The sequence below is a fragment of the Lepidochelys kempii genome, chromosome 28 (assembly GCF_965140285.1).
Source record: "Lepidochelys kempii isolate rLepKem1 chromosome 28, rLepKem1.hap1, whole genome shotgun sequence".
Lineage (NCBI taxonomy): Eukaryota > Metazoa > Chordata > Testudines > Cheloniidae > Lepidochelys > Lepidochelys kempii.
In genome coordinates this window covers 13,969-36,907 of record NC_136407.1, presented here as the reverse complement: position 1 = coordinate 36,907, position 22,939 = coordinate 13,969, and the positions used below count along the sequence as shown (strand labels likewise).

The 22,939-nt window shown below is 46.3% G+C and overlaps 1 protein-coding gene across 1 annotated transcript; it reads left to right on the top strand.

Moving 5' to 3' along the window:
* The first annotated feature begins 172 nt into the window (after nt 1-172).
* On the top strand, nt 173-17,719 carry LOC140904505 (uncharacterized). Its single transcript, XM_073326881.2, is given in 7 exon segments — nt 173-320; nt 9,277-9,344; nt 9,982-10,108; nt 10,789-10,902; nt 11,263-12,617; nt 12,619-14,977; nt 15,722-17,719. Coding segments are annotated over 6 exon segments (1,962 nt in total). The 5' UTR covers nt 173-211; the 3' UTR covers nt 12,808-14,977; nt 15,722-17,719.
* The last annotated feature ends 5,220 nt before the right edge of the window (nt 17,720-22,939 follow it).

The following is a 22,939-nucleotide window of genomic DNA, read 5'->3' as shown; positions in this document are numbered from 1 at the left end:
GGGGTCAGGCGGGGGGGATGGAAAATCAGCCAGGGGTGGGGGAAGGGAGACAGTGTGAAATGGGGGGGTCAGGCAGGGAGGATGGAAAATCAGCCGGGGGGGGCAGATGATGTGAAAGGAGGGGTCGGGGGGGATGGAAAACTGCAGCTGTGAATCCCTCTCAGGACATGGGGAGCGAGGGGGGCGGGAGCAGGTTCGATCCCCCGCCGCAATGATCCGTTTCAAAGGAGTCTGGCCTCCTCCTGCCCGAGCCAGGTTTCTGGTCTCGCTGAGAGGCGTGTTCAAGGCCAGGTGGGGCCGTGTGTGTCTCCACTATTTGGGTAGGGACCCCTGCTGGCTAAGTGAGGCCGTGCCCCCGGTTATTCACCCACAGAGGAGAGGATATTTCCTCCCGTTTTGCTTTGCTCAACTCCTCCTTTACATCACCAGCTGCCTTTTCTGTGGCACTCAGCTCCGCCTCCTGTGGTGCCACCCTGGGACTTCCTTTTCCTATCTGCAGACTGCCGGTAGCTCCTGCACAGCTAACTTCCTCTTCTGACTCTCCCCGTGGCTCTCAGACTCCATCTCCAATCCCGCTCCTAAAGGTACCGTATCAGCCTGAGCGAATTCTCTTGCCCTACTTCTAGGAGTTGGCGCTGCAGGTTTGTCTACCTCTGTTGGTTCCATCATGCTGACAGGGATGGGAATCGATTCTTTATCCTCCTCTGACACATCTTCTCTCTTTTCTAATTCTTTCCAACAGCTGATCACGGTCTGATCTATAGCCCTTCAGCGACTTTAAGCTGGCATCCAAATTTTGCTGGGCTTCCCTGAGTAGCCCTACTTTTTTATTCCATTTCTTTCCCAGTGAACTACAAGTCACGAGCAGGCATTCAACAGCCATTCCCTTTACCAGTTTAGCCCTTTTCTTTTTCTGCTCTGTTTCTACATCAAATACCTCACTTACAAAACCCCATGGGTTACATGCTCAGAAATCCTCTCGCTATTTCTCAGCTGTTCTAAACCTCCTCCCCCCCCCTTAGACGATCGTATCACTTTAAATAATATTATTTTAACAATAACACAATTACTTTATAATATTACTTTTTATCTTGCAGTATTATATTCAAAAACCTTAAAATTAAACTTCTAAGTCAAAACCACAACACAAAACCAGAAATACTGGGACTGCTGCCAAGCTGCAGTCACAGGAAATTAGGTTTCTGTTTTCTTAAGAGAGTGGGGGAGACACACAATTTGTAAGTCTCTGTAATTTTAACCATTTACTTATGCCTCAGGTGAGATTTCTAGGGGTCTAAGGATGCCTGGAATTCCTGAAAATTCCTGTCACACACTCATTGAGTCTCCTGGCTAGTTGAAGATGAAGAGATCTAGAATAGATGATGAATGAAGCTCTTTTATATGACACAAGTGCCGGAAATCCTTCCTCTTATGCCCAAATTTCATTCCTCCCCCACAGAAATGTTAGGGTACACTTACCCCATAGGCTAATATGTACGTGCGTATTGTAAGAGAAAAGTGAGTAGGCCTAAAACTCTGGTCAAGTTAATTGTGTACATGGTCAGAGGGCAGGAGAAGAGAGTGGAAAGTTCCAAGCAGAACAATTTGTAATAGCCAATCTTGAGAAATATAACAGCCACAGCTAGTGTTAGGAAAGCTCATAACGGCAAAAGAAAAAACTGTGAATAACAGGACAAAGCTTGTTTTTGCTGTATTCCTAATAAGGAAAATGTATTCCTAATAAGGCAAAAAATTAATAAGGAACTGTGTGCAATTGATTGTGGTTTTGATCTATATAAGCTTCTGTGTTCCCTGTTTCGGGTTCGGCAGCTAGGCTGGCTGTGGTCCCCTGCATGCTTGTAATAAAGTGGGCCTCAGGCTGTTCTGAACCAAATACAACGCTTGGTTAATTTTCCACAACAGTATTGATGACAGGTATGTACGCACTTGTAGTGTACTTGTTAAGTCTGTGGGTACAACTTTGAAAAACCCGCTATGCCATTCTTCGTTGTCCATTGGTCTGGGTAAAGGTCTTAAACGTAGGCATGGGTGCTTTTTCTATTTGTCTTTCACTTGTCTTTATTGAATTTCATCTCGTTCATTCAGCCTACTTCTCCAGTTTGTAAATGTTACCTTGAATTCTAATCCTGTCCTCCAATGTGCTTGCAACCCCTCGCAGCTGCTGTTATCTGCATATTTAGACAGCATGCTCTCCAGTCCATTATCCAAGTAATTAGTGAAAATATTGAATATATCAGATCCAGGACTGGCCCCTGGGCACCCCATTGTATACATCCTCTCAGTTGGACAGTGAACCAGTAATGATTCCTGTCTGAGTACAGCCTTTCAACAACATTTGCACCCATTTTATAGCACTTGCATGTACACCACATTTCCCTAGTTCACGGTGAGAATGTCATGGGGGCCTGTGTCAAAAGCCTGACTAAAATCAAGATATGTCCTATCTACAGTGTCCCCTGGATCTATAAGTCCAGTACCCCTGTGAAAGTAGGAAATTAGATTGACTTGGCATTATTTGTTTTTGCAAATCCATGCTGGCTATAACTTATCACCTTACTGGCCTCTAGGTGCTTACAAATTGATTGTATAATAATTTGTTCATTCAAGGTATCTAAGGAAGGCTTGACTTTATTTCCCGGTTCTCTTTGTTCCCCTTTTAAAAGATCGGTACTCTGTTTGCCCTTCTCCAGTCTTCACCGTTCTCCAGGTGTTCTCAAAGATAACTGCTAATGGTTCCCAGATTGCCTCAGCTAATTCCTTGAGCACCCTAAAATGAATTTCATGGCTGACATTAATATATATAATGTATCTACATATTTTTAACCTGTTCTTTCCATATTGTGGTTTCTGTTTCTTCCTCCTCTTGGTTAATAATAATTAAGACCCTACCTGAATCGCAGAATGATCTTCAAATAATTGCAGCTGAGTTGCAAAGAAGACTTGGAAAATCGCAGAAAAGTAATAATGGACCTTTACTAATTGCCATAATTTGGAAAGGCCACAGCAGATCTATTTGTTTAATAAAAATCTGCTGGAATAATATAAACACTCAATTATTACATTACGCCTGTGAATTTTTTTGGTAACCAAACAATCTGGTGCAGCTACAGGGCCATAACTAGGGTGGGGTGAGTGGGGCGGCCGCCAAGGGCACAAAGCAGGGCTGGGGAGTAGAAAAATGGGGCAGAAAAATGAGGGTGGAAATTTGCGTCACGGATCATGAAATCTGGTCTCCGGCTGCCCAGTTCTGAAGGCAGAGTGGAAAGCAGCAGCTGCCGGCTGGGTGGCTAGCTCTGAAGGCAGTGCCCCACAGTACAGAAGTAAGGATGGCAATTCTAAGCCACCCCTACTTCTCTGCCTTCAGAGCTGGGCACCGGCCAGCATCCACCGCTCTCTCGCCACCCAGCTCCAGGCAGCGCCGCTGCCAGCATCAACTCAGGAGTAAGGGTGGGAATACCGCACCCCCCGAGTAGGCTTGCAACCCCCTTTTGGGTCTGGGCCCCTAGTTTGAGAAACGCTGTGGAGAAATCACACTTTTTCGTGGGTTACTCACTACATAAATAGCAAATTTTGCGGGTGTATAACACATCCGCAAAGTTCACTATTTCTACCATGACCAACCCTTAAAAATTATATGTTTCCCCCTTCCCGCCCCGTGATTTAAGTAGTACCCTACTTATTGCCTTCTATGTCCCTTGCTAGGTGTAACTTATTTTGGGAGTTAATCTTTCTGATTTTGTCCCCACATGTCATGGTACTCACTGAGCGGGGGGAAAACCAATAACAGAAAATGTGGAAATGGCAGAAGTGCTAAACGACTTTTGTTTCAGTTTTCACCAAAAAGTTTAGTAGCAATTGGACATCTAACTTAATGAATGCCAATAAAAATGAGGTAGGGTCAGAGGCTAAAATAGGGAAAGAACAAGTTAAAAATTTACTTAGGTTAGACGTCTTCAAGTCACCAGGGCCTGATGCAATGCACCCTAGAATGCAGAAGGAGCTGACTGAGGAGATATCTGAGCCATTAGTGATTATCTTCTAAAAGTCATGGAAGACGGGAGAGATTTCAGAGGACTGGAAAAGGGCAAATCTAGTGCCCATCTATAAAAAGGGGAGTAAGGACAACCCAGGGAATTTCAGACCAATCAGCTTCTTTTAATTCCCTGGAAAGATAATGGAACAAATAATTAAGCAATCAGTTAGCAAACACCTAGATGATGATAAGGTGATAAGTAACAGTCAGCATGGATTTGTCAAGAACAAATTGTGTCAAACCACCCTAATAGCTTTTTTTTGACGGGGTAACAAGCTTTTGGATAGAGGGGAAGTGGTAGACATGGTATATCTTGACTTTAGTAAGGCTTTTGATACTGTCTTGCATGACCTTCTCATAAACAAACTAGAAAAATACAACTGAGATGGAACTACCATTAGGTGGGTGCATAGCTGGTTGGAAAACTGTCCCCAGAGAGTAATCAGTGGTTCACAGTCAAGCTGGAAGGGCATATCGAGTGGGATCCCACTGGGATCAGTTCTGGGTCCGGTTCTGATCAATATCTTCATCAAAGATAGGATTAAAATTCAAAATGATCAGGACAAAATGGTCTGAAGTAAATAGGATGAAATTTAATAAGGACAAATGCAAAGTACTCCACTTAGGAAGGAACAATCAGTTGCACACACACAAAATGGGAAATGACTGTCTAGTGAGGAGTACTGTGGAAAGAGATCTGGGGGTCGTAGTGGATCACAAGCTAAACAAGAGTCAACAGTGTAACACTGTTGTAAAAGAAGCGAACAACTTTCTGGGGTGTATTAGCAGGAGTGTTGTAAACAAGACACAATAAGTAATTCTTCTGCTCTACTCTGTGCTGATTAGGCCTCATCTGGAGGATTGTGTCCAGTTCTGGGTGCCACATTTCAGGAAAGATTTGGAGAAAGTTCAGAGAAGAGCAACAAAAATTATGAAAGGTCTAGCAAACATGACCTGTGAGGGAAGATTGAGAAACTTGGGTTTGTTTAGTCTGGAGAAGAGAAGACTGAGAGGGGACATGATAACGGTTTTCAAGTACATGAAAAGTTGTTACAAGGAGGAGGGAGAAAAATTGTTCTAATTAACCTCTGAGGCTAGGACAAGAGGCAATGGGCTTAAATTGCAGCAATGGTGGTTTAGGTTGGACATCAGGAAAAACTTCCTAACTGTCAGGGTGGTTAAGCACTGGAACAAATTGTCTAGGGAGGTTGTGAAATATCTGTCATTGGAGATTTTTAAAAGCAGGTTGGATAAGACACCTGACAGGGATGGTCTAGATCAGGGGTTCTCAAACTGGGGGTCGGGACCCCTCAGGGGGCTGTGAAGTTATTATGTTGGGGGGGTCGTGAGCTGTCCGCCTCCACCCCAAACCCCACTTTGCCTCCAGCATTTATAATGGTGTTAAATATATAATGTTAGAATTAGTGGGGGAAGCAAAAGTGGATGGGAATCTGGGAGGCAGTGACCATGAGTTGGTTGAGTTCAGGATCCTGACGCAGGGAAGAAAGGTAAGCAGCAGGATATGGACCCTGGACTTCAGGAAAGCAGACTTCGACTCCCTCAGGGAACGGATGGCCAGGATCCCCTGGGGGACTAACTTGAAGGGGAAAGGAGTCCAGGAGAGCTGGCTGTATTTCAAGGAATCCCTGTTGAGGTTACAGGGACAAACCATCCCGATGAGTCGAAAGAATAGTAAATATGGCAGGCGACCAGCTTGGCTTAATAGTGAAATCCTAGCGGATCTTAAACATAAAAAAGAAGCTTACAAGAAGTGTAAGGTTGGACATATGACCAGGGAAGAGTATAAAAATATTGCTCGGGCATGTAGGAATGATATCAGGAGGGCCAAATCGCACCTGGAGCTGCAGCTAGCAAGAGATGTCAAGAGTAACAAGAAGGGTTTCTTCAGGTATGTTGGCAACAAGAAGAAAGCCAAGGAAAGTGTGGGCCCCTTACTGAATGAGGGAGGCAACCTAGTGACAGAGGATGTGGAAAAAGCTAATGTACTCAATGCTTTTTTTGCCTCTGTCTTCACTAACAAGGTCAGCTCCCAGACTGCTGCGCTGGGCATCACAAAATGGGGAAGAGATGGCCAGCCCTCTGTGGAGATAGAGGTGGTTAGGGACTGTTTAGAAAAGCTGGACGTGCACAAGTCCATGGGGCCGGACGAGTTGCATCCGAGAGTGGTGAAGGAATTGGCGGCTGTGATTGCAGAGCCATTGGCCATTATCTTTGAAAACTCGTGGCGAACCGGGGAGGTCCCGGATGACTGGAAAAAGGCTAATGTAGTGCCAATCTTTAAAAAAGAGAAGAAGGAGGATCCTGGGAACTACAGGCCAGTCAGCCTCACCTCAGTCCCTGGAAAAATCATGGAGCAGGTCCTCAAAGAATCAATCCTGATGCACTTGCATGAGAGGAAAGTGATCAGGAACAGCCAGCATGGATTCACCAAGGGAAGGTCATGCCTGACTAATCTAATCGCCTTTTATGATGAGATTACTGGTTCTGTGGATGAAGGGAAAGCAGTGGATGTATTGTTTCTTGACTTTAGCAAAGCTTTTGACACGGTCTCCCACAGTATTCTTGTCAGCAAGTTAAGGAAGTATGGGCTGGATGAATGCACTATAAGGTAGATAGAAAGCTGGCTAGAATGTCGGGCTCAACGGGTAGTGATCAATGGCTCCATGTCTAGTTGGCAGCCGGTATCAAGTGGAGTGCCCCAAGGGTCGGTCCTGGGGCCGGTTTTGTTCAATATCTTCATAAATGATCTGGAGGATGGTGTGGATTGCACTCTCAGCAAATTTGCGGATGATACTAAACTGGGAGGAGTGGTAGATACGCTGGAGGGGAGGGATAGGATACAGAAGGACCTAGACAAATTGGAGGATTGGGCCAAAAGAAATCTGATGAGGTTCAATAAGGATAAGTGCAGGGTCCTGCACTTAGGATGGAAGAATCCAATGCACCGCTACAGACTAGGGACCGAATGGCTAGGCAGCAGTTCTGCGGAAAAGGACCTAGGGGTGACAGTGGACGAGAAGCTGGATATGAGTCAGCAGTGTGGCCTTGTTGCCAAGAAGGCCAATGGCATTTTGGGATGTATAAGTAGGGGCATAGCGAGCAGATCGAGGGACGTGATCGTTCTCCTCTATTCGACATTGGTGAGGCCTCATCTGGAGTACTGTGTCCAGTTTTGGGCCCCACACTACAAGAAGGATGTGGATAAATTGGAGAGAGTCCAGCGAAGGGCAACAAAAATGATTAGGGGTCTAGAACACATGACTTATGAGGAGAGGCTGAGGGAGCTGGGATTGTTTAGCCGGCAGAAGAGAAGAATGAGGGGGGATTTGATAGCTGCTTTCAACTACCTGAAAGGGGGTTCCAAAGAGGATGGCTCTAGACTGTTCTCAATGGTAGCAGATGACAGAACGAGGAGTAATGGTCTCAAGTTGCAGTGGGGGAGGTTTAGATTGGATATTAGGAAAAACTTTTTCACTAAGAGGGTGGTGAAACACTGGAATGCGTTACCTAGGGAGGTGGTAGAATCTCCTTCCTTAGAGGTTTTTAAGGTCAGGCTTGACAAAGCCCTGGCTGGGATGATTTAACTGGGAATTGGTCCTGCTTCGAGCAGGGGGTTGGACTAGATGACCTTCAGGGGTCCCTTCCAACCCTGATATTCTATTATTCTGTTTTTAATTTATAAGGGGGGTCGCACTCAGAGGCTTGCTATGTGAAAGGGGTCACCAGTACCAAAGTTTGAGAATCTCTGGTCTAGAAAATACTTAATTCTGCCATGAGTGCAGGGGATGGGACTAGATGACCTCGTGAGGTCCCTTCCAGTCCTATGATTCTATGCTTGTGCTGTTCTTTTGTACTCATCCATAGCAATCTGTCCATGATTCAAATTTTTGTAGGATTCCTTTTTATTGTCTGGTCATTAAAGAGCTTACTGACCAAATAAAGCAAAATACGCAAGCTAAGCTCAATATACTTAAACAGGTTACAGAATGTAATTTCTTACCCTGAATGTTATTTTAGGCAGGTTGCAAAGTTTCTGTGGTTCAGAGTTCCAGTTATATTTCTTTTCAGACTGGACCCCTGTCTCAGTGTGGACTCCCCCCTGTCTTCCCTTCAGATGGCTTTAGCAGTCTTTCTTCTTGGGGAGACAGGCCATGGAGAGGAGGTGTCTCGTTTGCCTTCCTCCCCACCCTTAAATAAGATTTACATAAAGCGGGAATCTTTTATTTCTCAAACTTGACCCCCCCTTTCCCTTCCAGTGGAAAGTTACAAGAAGTCCCAGGTGTCACGGACTCACAGGTCATGCCCACTCTTGGCCCCATGCGGTCTCTGGGGGAAACCCCCTTCAGTGAGACAGCACTTCTCAGGGGTCCACTCTCTCTTGGGGGTTACCTCCTGAAGCCGCACCTCTCTGAACCTTAGCACACCTGTTTCTCGCCGTGGGCCCCCTCAGGGAGTCCACTTGCTCTAGAGCCCCGGGGCCTCTACGCCCAGAGGGAATGATGCAACCCTGTTCTCTAGACCGGAGCAACTCTCAGCCAGAAGGGTTTATTGAATGTCTGAACACACCATAGGAAACTCTTAGGGCCCTCAGGCCTGGCCTTCCTCAGCACAGCACATCCAAGTCTCCCCTGCTTCCAGGTGGACTCTGCCTGGTCTCTCTCTTTCCAGTCCCGAGCCTCCCTGCTTCCTAGCTGGGCATTTGATATCACCTGTTTTTTGAAGTCCATTGTCCTTATTTTCCTGCTCTAATGCTTTCCTTCTCTTAGAATCACGAAATCATCATTTCATGAACACTTTCGCCAATATTGCTTTCCACCTTCCGTTTCTTAACTAACTCCTGCCTGTTAGTCGGAATCAACCCTAAAATGCCTGTCCCCCTGGTTACTACGTCCATCTTCTGAAGCAAACAGGTGTCCCCAACACATTCCAAGAACTTATTGGACACTTTGTGTTTGTTTGAATACCTTTTCTACGGATGACTGGGTAGTTAAAGTCCCATGTTTTTCCCCCGTCCCCCCCATTACTAATTGTGTTTTGAATATTTCTTTTATTTGCATGACAGAGTCGAATAAAATATAAAATATAAAATATAAAATATTTCTTTTATTTGCATGAACATCAGTCTGCAGGGAAAGAGCCACGGGGAATTGTGATGTGACGTTACTGTCCTGTTCTGACACGTCCCCTTCTTGCCCTGACAGGCTGCAACGTTACATCCCATCCTTCTCGGGACCAGGGAAGGGAAATGGCTGCCGTGGGGCAAGTTCAGGTAGGGATTATCGGGGAGTTGCTGGTGGGCTCCTGTTGGCAGGAGAAGGGCAGTAAAGACATAGGAGGTGGGTGCTTCTGTGGGTGGTCGGCAGGTGGGAGGGGGCAGGAAATACACAGGCTGGAGAAAGGGAGGGGGACTTGCTGGGATTTGTTTACGGTGGGGCCTAGATTCTAGCAACAGACCCATGGGGTTTGTGGGTGGAAATTCCCTAATTTGTCAAGCAGGAAATACCCCCCTGGACTGGGCTGGGGAAATGTACCAGATAGCCAGAGGGTAACCTCCAGTGAGGCCCAGGGAAGACACCCCATCCCTTTCCATCCAACTGCTGGCACGGGGACGGGAGTTGGGATTCCTACCAGGGGACTGGCTGTCCCTGGACTCTCCTGGGGGCTCTATCTCTTGTATCCACTTCTGACTGGTAGGTGAGTGTTGACTGTGAAGACCCTGGCCATCTCTGTCTGGCTCTCTCTCTTTCTCCCCTCACCCTGATGCCTCCTGGCTGCTCTGATGGAGAGGGGGTCGGAGCCTGCCTGCCTGCCTCCCAGAGCTTCCATGTGATTGGCCCTCCTCCCCTGTGAACGGTGGGGTTGTCACTGGGCAGCAGGCGCAGAGTGGGGGGCTCTTGCTCTTTCAGGGGCCGGTGACTTTCGAGGAGGTGGCTGTGTATTTCACTGAGGAAGAGTGGGCTCTGCTGGACCCCGCTCAGAGAGCCCTCTACGGAGATGTCATGCAGGAGAACTATAAGAATGTGACCTCGCTGGGTAAGGATTCCTGTCCCCTTGGTTCTTAGAAGGAGAAATGAAGAGTTAAGGTTCACATTGCACCCTCAGTTTTTCCCTGTTTCAGCAACCCCCTGACAGGCCAATGACACACAGACTTAGCACTCGACCCTCCCCGCTACAGAACGCTTTGGGAGCAGAGCACAGGCGCAGGACAGCACGAACGCTAACACCGTCTCTTTCCACATGCTGGAAGGGCACGAGGCAGCACTAGGCATCCTTAACTCTGCTTAATGTACTTTATGGGCCTTTAATTTCCTTGGTTTTCTGTTGAATGGACTTTTTAGCCACTGTATCTATGTTGACACTACAGTTTTTGAGGCAATTTATGTCAGGTGGGGATGCGATTTTTGACATCGCTAACTGACAGAGCAGTGGGCTTAGAGGTAGTTCCAGCACCTCCAGTGAAAGTCCCAAGGGGGTCTCTGTGACCCAACCCATCACAGGGTGGTCTGGTGAGGGAAGGTTTCCGGGAGTCAGAGATTCTGTGGGTTCCAGTCTTCACTGAGGCACCAGTCTACACAGCTGTTTTTAATGGGCTAGCACCTACAGTGGAGCACCCACAGGGAGGCACATCTCAAAGAACCATCGCTGATGCACAAGTTGAGTAACTTCTTCTTGTGCTGTTACCTGATCTCACTGGTCGTCTTTCCCATGAGCAGGGTTTCCAGTTTCCAAACCCGATGTCATCTCCCAGCTGGAACGAGGGGAAGAGCCGTGGGCCCCAGATCTCCGGGGCTCAAAGGAAAGAGAGATCCTGAGAGGCAGCCGAGTGGGTGAGGGATGATTAAACTTACTCAGTGCTTGAAGGAAACAGCTGGGATTCCCAACAAAGACCTTGTGAGGTTTCTGGGTTCAGGATGGTCCCCAGCAGGTGTCGTATCCTCAGGGCAGATACTGTTCATGGGTCCCTACCAATCCTAACTCCTGGCAGTAGTTCCCTCCCCAAACTCTCTTCTTCCTGGGGAGTGTTTGTATGGGAACTGGATGCAGAATTGATCCCCTCCTCTCGCCCCTTTGGGGAAGAGTTGGGGGAAATTCAGTCCCTGGTTTTTCTCCATCTCCAGCTATTCTCTTGGTTTGTTCCCCTCTTTTCTCTTCTGGCTTCTGAGGTTTTCCTTTCTCTGTCCCAGCAGGTGATGGGATGGTGAGAGAGACCGTGGAGCAGAATCCTCAGCAGGAAGAGGAGCAAGTGGAACCGCAGGGGACGTTATTGCAAAGATGCAAAGGGAGTGTGTCCAGGAGTTGTGAGCAGGGAAAAGGCTCTCAGGGCCAGCACAGGCCAGAGAAGGGGCAGGAGAACCAGCCAGTGCAGACAGTTGGAATACCTGTTAATTATCAGGGAACTCACAAAGGTCTCAAGGAAACCACGTCCCCGCAGAGAATCCTGACGGGAGAGAGAAATAACACGGGCTTTGAGTGTGGGAAAAAGTTCAGGAGGCGCTCACACCTTATTACCCATCAGAGAATCCACACCAGAGTGAGACCCTATGGATGCTGTGAGTGTGGGAAAACCTTCACTGAGCGCTCAACCCTTATTCGCCATCAGAGCATCCACACCGGAGTGAGACCATATGAATGCTGTGAGTGCGGGAAAGCCTTTGCTGAGAGCTCAAACCTTATTCGCCATCAGAGCATCCACACAGGGGAGAAACCCTATAAATGCTGTGAGTGCGGGAAAACCTTTGCTCGGAGCTCACACCTTATTCGCCATCAGAGGATCCATACAGGGGAGAAACCCTATGAATGCTGTGAGTGCGGGAAAACCTTCACTCGGAGCTCACACCTTATTCGCCATCAGAGGATCCACACAGGGGAGAAACCTTATGAATGCTGTGAATGCGGGAAAACCTTCGCTCAGAGCTCAGGCCTTATTACACATCAGAGGAGCCACACAGGAGAGAAACCCTATAAATGCTGTGAGTGCGGGAAAACCTTTGGTGGGAGCTCAGAGCTTATTACACATCAGAGAATCCACACAGGAGAGAAACCCTATAAATGCTGTGAGTGCGGGAAAACCTTCATTGATCGCTCACACCTTATTCGCCACCAGAGGATCCACACAGGAGAGAAACCCTATAAATGCTGTGAGTGCGGGAAAACCTTCACTCAGAGCTCAGGCCTTATTACACATCAGAGGAGGCACACAGGAGAGAAACCCTATAAATGCTGTGAGTGCGGGAAAACCTTTGCTCAGAGCTCAGGCCTTATTACACATCAGAGGATCCACACAGGAGAGAAACCCTATGAATGCTGTGAGTGCGGGAAAACCTTTGCTGGGAGATCAGGCCTTATTATACATCAGAGGATCCACACAGGAGAGAAACCCTATAAATGCTGTGAGTGCGGGAAAACATTCGCTGGGAGATCAGGCCTTATTACACATCAGAGGAGTCACACAGGAGAGAAACCCTATGAATGCTGTGAGTGCGGGAAAACCTTCGCTGGGAGATCAGGCCTTATTACACATCAGAGGAGCCACACAGGAGAGAAAATCCTATGAATGCTGTGAGTGCGGGAAAACCTTTGCTGGGAGATCAGGCCTTATACATCAGAGGAGTCACACAGGAGAGAAACCCTATAAATGCTGTGAGTGCGGGAAAACCTTCCATCACAGCTCTTCTCTTATTTATCACCAGAGAAGCTGCAAGGGAGATAAACACCATGAAAATCTTGTCTAGGGCTCAGAAAAGATGTTTTTTTCCTTTTCCTAATTCCCAAGTAGTGCACTTTAAGGCAGCATTTGTGGTGTCTCAGCTCCTTCAGGTGAGTTGTCTGCTTTTCCCTTTTGCAGCTCACCCTTCCTTGGAGTGAAGCCCACAGTGTTTTTCATCAACTCCTTTGTCCTGTGTCATTGTCAGGGTTCCCTCCCCACTTTGAACTCCAGGGTACAGATGTGGGGAACTGCATGAAAGACCCCCTAAGCTTATTCTTACCAGCTTAGGTTAAAAATTTCCTCAAGGTACAAACTTTGCCTTGTCCTTGAACCCTATGCTGCCACCACCAAGCGTGTTAAACAAAGAAGAGGGAAAGAGACCACTTGGAGACGTCATCCCCCAAAATATCCCCCCAAGCCCTACACACCCCCTTTTCGGGGGAGGCTTGAGAATAATATCCTAACCAATTGGTTACAAAATCATCAAAGACCCAAACCCCTGGATCTTGGAACAATGGAAAAATCAGTCAGGTTCTTAAAGGAAGGATTTCATTTAAAAAAAAAAGAAAGGTAAAAATCATCTCTGTAAAATCAGGATGGAAAATATTTTACAGGGTATTCAGATTCAAAACACAGAGCATCCGCCTCTGGGCAAAACCTTATAGTTACAGAAAACAGGAATAAACCTCCCTCTTAACACAGGGAAAATTCACATGAAACAAAAAATAAACTAATCTGCCTTGCATGGCTTACCTCTGCTGGTAGCAATATTGGAGACTTGGATTAGGATGGGTTGGAGAAGATGGATTTCTGTCTGGCCTCTCTCAGTCCCAAGAGAGAACAAACATGTGAACAAAGAGCACAAAACAAAAGCCCCCCCCCAAGATTTGAAAGTATCTTGTCCCCTTATTGGTCCTTTTGGTCAGGTGCCAGCCAGGTTAGCTGAGCTTCTTAACCCTTCACAGGTAACAGGATGTTGCCTCTGGCCAGGAGGGATTTTCCAGCACTGTATAGAGAAAGGTGGTGACCCTTCCCTGTATATTTATGACAGTGATGGAAGTGTGTATCCCTCCAACAGGAATGTCCATCAGTCCCAGGTGGGGGAACCAGGAGTGACACAACTATTTTTTCAAGAAAGAAAATAGCCCATATAGCGGCCAGGGTAACATAGCAAATTTCCTCATCACTGGACACAAGCTCCAGCACTTTTCCTAGTCTAACCAAATTTGGAGCATCAAGTTTATACTTTTCCTCCCACTGCAAAGTGATTGTTAGTCTTCAGGTTCCCCCATTAGGGACAGATTGCCTCATTCCCAGTTGTTCCCACGTTGCACTGGGTTCTGCTGAATAGCAGTTGGGTTTTGTACCATTTTTCTCAAAGTAAATATAACAGAGAAGGTGCAGGGATAGAGGGTGTGACTAAGTGGGGATTTTCCCTTATGTTGTTTGTGAGCCTTACTGTTGGGCCTATGTGAGTTTTACTGTTTTGCATTAATACTGCGTGTGCCTCAGTTTTCCTGTGTGCTGCACCAATACCTCGGTGGTGGGAATAGGGGTGTGTGACTTTGGCTGAGACGTCTGGGGCTGGTGAGGCTGTGTGACGTTGCAGTCTCTATGCTTTATGGAAATATGCTTTTGAATATGACAGAACTGGAATATGCTTTACACTAAATACCCCTTGTATGGTGTCGTTAGAAAGCTTGTAATCTACGAAATGTCCATCCTATTTGTTTGCATGTATTATGTATTATCTTGAGGTAGGAGAATAAGCTATAAACTTGTATCACTGATGTAAATATATTAAGTGGAGGCCATTAAGGGTGTTCCAGAAACAATCAGTTAAATGGCCTAAGTTACTTGAAACCCTTCCTGTGTATGTGTGGGCCAGCCCATGGGGAATGGAGACTAGGGGTCTTACAGTGACATGTGACCATGTAACCTGATGATGAAATCCGTCTTAAATCTAGTACTTTTCCATTTGGAAGGAGGGGTGGGGACCCAGAGAGACAAAGGATTCCTGCCTTGTGTCAAAGCTATAAAAGGGGGTGGAGCAGGACAAAGGGGGCCAGTCATGAGAAATCCCCGGCTTACCACCTGAGATGTCTGCTGGAACTAACACTACCTGGGGAAAGGATCGGGCCCAGACTAGGAAGGAGTCTAATCTGTGAAAGAAGTTTATTGGAACATCTCTGAGGGTGAGATATTACCTGTAATCAATTTCTTAATGTATTAGGCTTAGACTTGCATGTTTTTGCTTTATTTTGCTGTGTGACTTACTTTGTTCTGTCTGTTATTACTTGAAACCACTTAAAGGAGCAAACAGCTGTGCATATCTCTCTATCAGTGTTACAGAGGGCGGACAATTTATGAATTTACTCTGTATAAGCTTTATACAGAGTAAAATGGATTTATTTTGGATCCCATTGGGAACTTGGTGTCTGGGTGCTGGAGACAAGTAAGCTGCTGAGCTGTTTTCACTTAAAGCCTGCAGCTTTGGGGGCATGGTCCAGACCCTGGGTCTGTGTTGCAGCAGGCTAGCGTGTCTGACTCAACAAGACAGGGTTCTGGAAGTCCCAAGCTGGCAGGGAAAATGGGCTCCAAGGTAATTTCAGCACATCGGGTGACAGTCCCAAGGGGGTGTCTGTGTCTGAAACACGTCACATGGTGGCCTTTGTACCCTGAGACCCAGGAATGGGATGCAACCAGGTGACTCTTTGCTCAGAAAGAGAGACAAAGACAAGGAGGAGGAGCAATGGGGGTGTCTGACTTTGGGTCGCTGGAAGCTGGCAGTCTGCTTGGGGGGACTGGAAGAGGAGGAGTCCTGGGCATCTGGCCCTCGACTCCCCAAAATGGACTTGGCCAAAAGTCAGTGATTTCTGTCTAACAGGTTCTGTTCTACTCCGTGTTCCTGTCGAATAATAAACCTTCTGTTTTACCAGCTGGCTGAGAGTCACTGCTGAATGCGGAGCTGGGGGGCAGGGCCCTCTGGCTTCCCTGGGAGCCTCGTCTGGGTGGACTCGCTGCGGGAAGCGCATGGTGTGGAAGGGGATGCTGAATGCTTCGATGTCAGACCCAGGAAGGTCGAAGTTGTGTCAGCTTCTTGCCCTGGTGACAGTGTGCTGAGAGAGAGGAGACATGGCCCCCAGAGTCCTGGCTGGCTTTATATGGAGTAGTTCCAGAGCATTGCCTGGTGACTCTGTGACTGAGGGGGAAAAAAGTGGTTTTTTTTCAACCTCTGTGACGCCTGAAGAAGTGCTTAGTCGGAGGGATTCCCACCTTCCGAATTACCCCAGCAGTGTTTCCTCTTTTTAAGCCATGTAGAATTGATCTTCTCCACTTTCTGCAGTTCCACCGCTCAATGTGTCCTATGATTCAGGGTTCTCAGCCCTCTGTTTGTGGATCACAGTTTGTTTTCTTTGCTCCTAAAACAGTAATTTAGGGCCTGAGATGAAAGTGTCACAGACCTGGATGGGGAATTTGAATGGATCTGAAATACAGTGAGATCATTTGGAGTTTAAATCCCAGTTTCCAACTGTTGGCAAAGCCTGTTGTAGGACTTTTCCTACTGAGATGGGATTGTTTGCAGATGGGGAGGCTGGCTGGTTGGTTTGTTTTTTGGTTTTTCCATTATGACAATACTGGAACTTTTGTAAATAATATGACTCAAAACTAATGAGTGAAGGAGGTTTCAATGGCTCAGAGGACAATGCAATGGGAGAATTTCTTGTCCTGATTCTGAGTCGTGTAGCTCAGTGGTCTACAAACTTTTTTGATCGCACACCCCCAGGGCCAGCTCTAGCAAAGCAAAAAACAAAAGAAAAAATGTGGAAGAGCTGCCGCAGGCATGCTGCCGAAGAATCAAAGGCGGCAGCTCCTTCAGCGGTGACCCTCCTGCTGCGCACCCCCAGGGATGGTCTTGCGCACCCGCTGTGTTGCGCACACCCCACTTGGGAGTCCACAGGTGTAGCCTATAGGACTAACTGGCTTGCTTGCATAGATGTATCTTTTCGTTTAAGTTTAAGTATTTGGGTTTTTTGTAATAGGTTTATAGATTTATATTAAAGTAAAACTTGGCTGTAACGCAAGAGACCTAAAGGCCATATCTTGTGTGTTAAGCTTAGGGAAGTTAACACATCTATATTAAGACCATTTACCCAGAAAAGTAAAGTTAACCTATATCTTGTTACCTAAATAAATAAGTTTCCACGCATATGTCTATAACCTTCTACCTAGACCAATAGATAATGAAGAATGGCATAGAGGGTTTTTCAATGTGGTACCCACAGACTTAACAGGTACATCACAAGGAAACTTAATATGCGTATACTGTATATGTGTCATCAATACGCACAAACCTTCTAGCTTATGGGGTAAGTGTACCCTAACATTTGTGGGTGAGGAATAAAATTTGGGCATAAGAGGAAGGATTTCCAGCACTTGTGCCCTATAAAAGAGGTGACGCACCTCACTAGAGCACTTCACTTCACTCCGCTCTGTCATTTTCACTTACTCTGTCTTACACTCACTCTATCTTTTCTATCTACAATGGCTACTACTATTGGTAGGCTATACTTGTTCTTCTTAAACTTTAAGTTTCAAGGGAACTAGGCTCAGCTTGGTTTCTTTTATTCTGAGTTTTGTTTTATTAGGTTTTAAGTTTAAGTTAGTCAAGTAAACCCTAAGTTAGCTCTTAGCATTAGTTTTTCTAAGCTCTGCATCAAGAATTGAGAAACCTGAACTGCAAGGCTGGTCCTGTGTCTCTTACCCCCAGGTTTTCAAGGAAGGGTGTGAGTACATTAACCAAAGCTTTGTAGCATATAATACTATATTATCATATGTATCTTTTGAATAGCAGTAATGCAATTGTAACATTGTAATTCTGGGTATTTTACCATTTACTTACTATTATAAATTTTAATAAAAAGTCTGTAAGGCTATATCTGTCTCAGTATGAGCTTTCTGTCATACCCTAACCTAGTGGCTAACCTAGTGAGGAGGGCTTTAAACTAGGTTCACTGGGGGAAGGAGACCAAAGCCCTGAGGTAAGTGGGGAAGTGGGATACTGGGAGGAAGCATGAGCAGGAGAGCGCAAGGGGGGAGGGCTCCTGCCTCATACTGAGAAAGAGGGACAATCAGCAAGTTATCTCAAGTGACTATACACAAATACAAGAAGCCTGGGAAACAAGCAGGGAGAACTGGAAGTCTTGGCACAGTCAAGGAATTATGATGTGATTGGAATAACAGAGACTTGGTGGGATAACTCACATGACTGGAGTACTGTCATGGATGGATATAAACTGTTCAGGAAGGACAGGCAGGGCAGAAAACGTGGGGGACTTGCATTGTATGTAAGAGAGCAGTATGACTGCTCAGAGCTCCGGTATGAAACTGCAGAAAAACCTGAGTGTCTCTGATTAAGTTTAGAAGTGTGAGCAACAAGGGTGATGTTGTGGTGGGAGTCTGCTATAGACCACTGGACCAGGGGGATGAGGCGGACGAGGCTTTCTTCCGGCAACTCACGGAAGTTACTAGATCACAGGCCCTGGTTCTCATGGGAGACTTCCATCACCCTGATATCTGCTGGGAGAGCAATACAGCGGTGCACAGATAATCCAGGAAGTTTTTGGAAAGGGTAGGGGACAATTTCCTGGTGCAAGTGCTGGAGGAACCAACTAGGGCCAGAGCTCTTCTTGACCCGCTGCTCACAAACCGGGAAGAATTAGTAGGGGAAGCTAAAGTGGATGGGAACCTGGGAGGCAATGACCATCAGATGGTTGAGTTTAGGATCCGGACACAGGGAAGAAAGGAGAGCAGCAGATTACGGACCCTGGACTTCAGAAAAGCAGACATTGACTCCCTCAAGGAACTGATGGGCAGGATCCCCTGGGAGAATAACATGAGGGGGAAAGGAGTCCAGGAGAGCTGGCTGTATTTTAAAGAATCCTTATTGAGGTTACAGGGACAAACCATCCCGATGCATAGAAAGAATAGTAAATATGGCAGGCAACCAGCTTGGCTTAACAGTGAAATCCTTGCTGATCTTAAACACAAAAAAGAAGCTTACAAGAAGTGGAAGATTGGACAAATGACCAGGGAAGAGTATAAAAATATTGCTGGGGCATGCAGGAGTGAAATCAGGAAGGCCAAATAACACCTGGAGTTGCAGCTAGCAAGAGATGTTAAGAGTAACAAGAAGCGTTTCTTCAGGTATGTTAGCAACAAGAAGAAAGTCAAGGAAAGTGTGGGCCCCTTATTGAATGAGGGAGGCAACCTAGTGACAAAGGATGTGGAAAAAGCTAATGTACTCAATGCTTTTTTTGCCTCTGTCTTCACTAACAAGGTCAGCTCCCAGACTGCTGCACTAGGCAGCACAGCATGGGGAGGAGGTGACCAGCCCTCTGTGGAGAAAGAAGTGGTTCGGGACTAATTAGAAAAGCTGGACGAGCACAAGTCCATGGGGCTAGATGCACTGCATCCAAGGGTACTAAAGGAGTTGGCGGATGTGATTGCAGAGTCATTGGTCATTATCTTTGAAAACTTATGGCGATCCGGGGAAGTCCCAGACGACTGGAAAAAGGCTAATGTAGTGCCCATGTTTAAAAAAGGGAAGAAGGAGGATCCTGGGAACTACAGGCCAGTCAGCCTCACCTCAGTCCCTGGAAAAATCATGGAGCAGGTCCTCAAGGAATCAATTCTGAAGCTCTTAGAGGAGAGGAAAGTGATCAGGAACAGTCAGCATGGATTCACCAAGGGCACATCATGCCTCACTAATCTAATTACCTTCTATGACGAGATAACTGGCTCTGTGGATGAGGGGAAAGCGGTGGACATGTTGTTCCTTGACTTTAGCAAAGCTTTTGACACGGTCTCCCACAGTATTCTTGCCAGCAAGTTAAAGAAGTATGGGCTGGATGAATTGACTATAAGGTGGATAGAAAGTTCGCTAAGATTGTCGGGCTCAACGGGTAGCAATCAACGGCTCCATGTCTAGTTGGCAGCTGGTATCAAGTGGAGTGCCCCAAGGGTCGGTCCTTGGGCTGGTTTTGTTCAATATCTTCATAAATGATCTGGAGGATGGTGTGGATTGCACCCTCAGCAAGTCTGTAGATGACACTAAACTGGGAGAAGAGGTAGATACGCTGGAGGGTAGGGATAGGATACAGAGGGCCCTTGACAAATTAGAGGATTGGGCCGAAAGAAATAGGATGAGGTTCAACAAGAACAAGTGCAGAGTCCTGCACTTAGGATGGAAGAATCCCATGCACCGCTACAGACCAGGAACCGAATGGCTCAGCAGCAGTTCTGCAGAAAAGGACCTAGGGGTGACAGTGGACGAGAAGCTGGATATGAGTCAGCAGTGTGCCCTTGTTGCCAAGAAGGCCAGTGGCATTTTGGGATGTATATGTAGGGACATTGCCAGCAGATCGAGGGACGTGATTGTTCCCCTCTATTCGACATGGGTCAGGCCTCATCTGGAGTACTGTGTCCAGTTTTGGGACCCACACTACAAGAAGGATGTGGAAAAATTGGAAAGAGTCCAGCAGAGGGCAACAGAAATGATTAGGGGACTGGAATGCATGATGAGGAGAGGCTGAGGGAACTGGGATTGTTTAGTCTGTGGAAGAGAAGAATGAGGGGGGATTTGATAGCTACTTTCAACTACCTGAAAGGGGGTTCCAAAGAGGATGGAGCTAGACTGTTCTCAGTGGTGGCAGATGACAGAATGAGAAGTAATGGTCTCAGCTTCCAGTGGGGGAGGTTTAGGTTGGATATTAGGAAAAACATTTTCACTAGGAGGGTGGTGAAGCACTGGAATGCATTACCAAGGAGGTGGTGGAATCTCCTTCCTTAGATATTTTTTAGGTCTGGCTTGGCAGAGCCCTGGCTGGGATGATTTAGTTGGGGATTGGTCCTGATTTGAGCAGGGGGTTGGACTAGATGACCTTCAGGGGTCCCTTCCAACCCTGATATTCTATGGTTCTATACCCCCGAGGGTCCTTAGTAAATTCCGTGAAGCCTAATTCGGAACAAAAACTTTTATCTTCTCTTCAAACAAATTCGGAAGCCTAAAACCAATACTGTTAATATTATTAATTAATAAAATAAAATAACATTAATTTAATTAATTTATTTTATATTAGCATACCCTAAATCAGGCTACAGTCATCATGTTTAACCTGCCCTGGAATTTGTAGTTATATGAAACTGGATGTATCTTGTGTGATGTGGGTTCTTCCTCTTCCAGGACATTTGCTCACAAAATCAGATATTGATTTTATTTGCCAGACTGTAGCTCAGATTTCCTGGGGACTTTGAGAAAGTGACTATTTACTGAAATAGTCATTTCTTATTTTATTTTTGCTTTTTCTCTGCTCCCTCCATGGTGACATGGAGAAACTTCAAGTGCAGTTCAATCAACAGGAGAGACTCCTCCAAGCTATTGGACGTGCTACCAACTGGTTTTAAATCTCCAGTCACAAATGGCAAACTAGAGCACACCCCAACTTGTGCAACTAACTGAAGCGACTGCACACAATCACACTGCTGCTCGATTGTTTTAGGTCAATATTGTCTCATGATCGGGGAGAGAATTCCACAGTCAGTAACGAAGAACTGGGCAAAAGGCCCCTGTCTCTGTTTCCCAAGGTAGTTTTGAAAGAGGCTCTTGTGACAGACGAACACCCATGTTCACACCCTGCACCGGGGGGTTCTCAGCCTTTGTCTTTCTGAGCCCCCCGCAACATGCTCTAAAAACTCCAAGGCCCAGCTGGGGTAGGGGGGAAGCTCGGGTCTCTGGGCTACAGCTGCTGGGTGGGGGGCAGCTCTGGGCTACACGTCACAAGCGCATTGCACGTAGCACACAACACGACACACAGCACACGACACCGACACACAAAACACCACACACAAAAAATCACACACATGACACCGACACAGAAACACAAAACACATCACACGACACACAAAATGGTATACAAAAAAATCGACACAAAACAAAACAAAAAGACACACCAAACAAAAAAGACACAAGACACAAAACACCACACAAAAATGACACACAAAACACCACACACAAAAAATCTCACAAAACGCACATACCACAACACGCAACACGACACACAAAACACCACACAATCACACACAACACGTGACACACAAACACAAAACACCTCACACAACACACAAAATGGCACACAACACACCACACAGAAAAAAATACACACAAAAAAATTGCGCACCGCAGTCGCACGTCGCTCGCGTGTCGCACACGCACATCACTCGCATGTCGCATGTCACACAAAATCGACAATACAAAAACAAAGACACAACACATCACACACACAGACACCGACACACAAACACACAACACCTCACGACACACAAAACGCATGAAACACAACATATGCAACACACACACAAAACACGACACACAAAACGCATGCAACAGAACACACGCAACACTACACACAAAACACGACACAAAAAATCACACACACAACACACTACACCAATGCACAAACACACAACACCTCACATGACACATGAAATGCACACAACACACACAACTCGACACACAAAACACCACACAATCACACACAACACGCGCCGACACACAAACAGAAAACACCTCACACGACAAACAAAACGGCCTTACAACACATCACACAAAAAAATCACACACAAAAAAATTGCGCACCGCAGTCGCACGTCACTCGCGTGTCGCACATGCACATCACTTGCATGTTGCATGTCACACACAAAAAATTGACACAAAGACAATACAAAAACAAAGACACACAAAACACAAAAATCACACACACACACACACGACACCAACACACAAACACACGACACCTCACAACACAAAACGTATGTAACACAACACACACAACACGCACATGCAACACGACACAACACATGCAACAGAACACGCAACACACACAAAACACGACACACAAAATCACACAAAACACGACACACAAAATCACACACAACACAGATGCACAAACACACAACACCTCACACGACACATGAAATGCACATAACACACACAACTCGACACACAACAGCACACACAAAGTTGACACACATGACACAACACCACCCACAACACACGACACCAACACACAAACACACCACACCTCACACGACACATG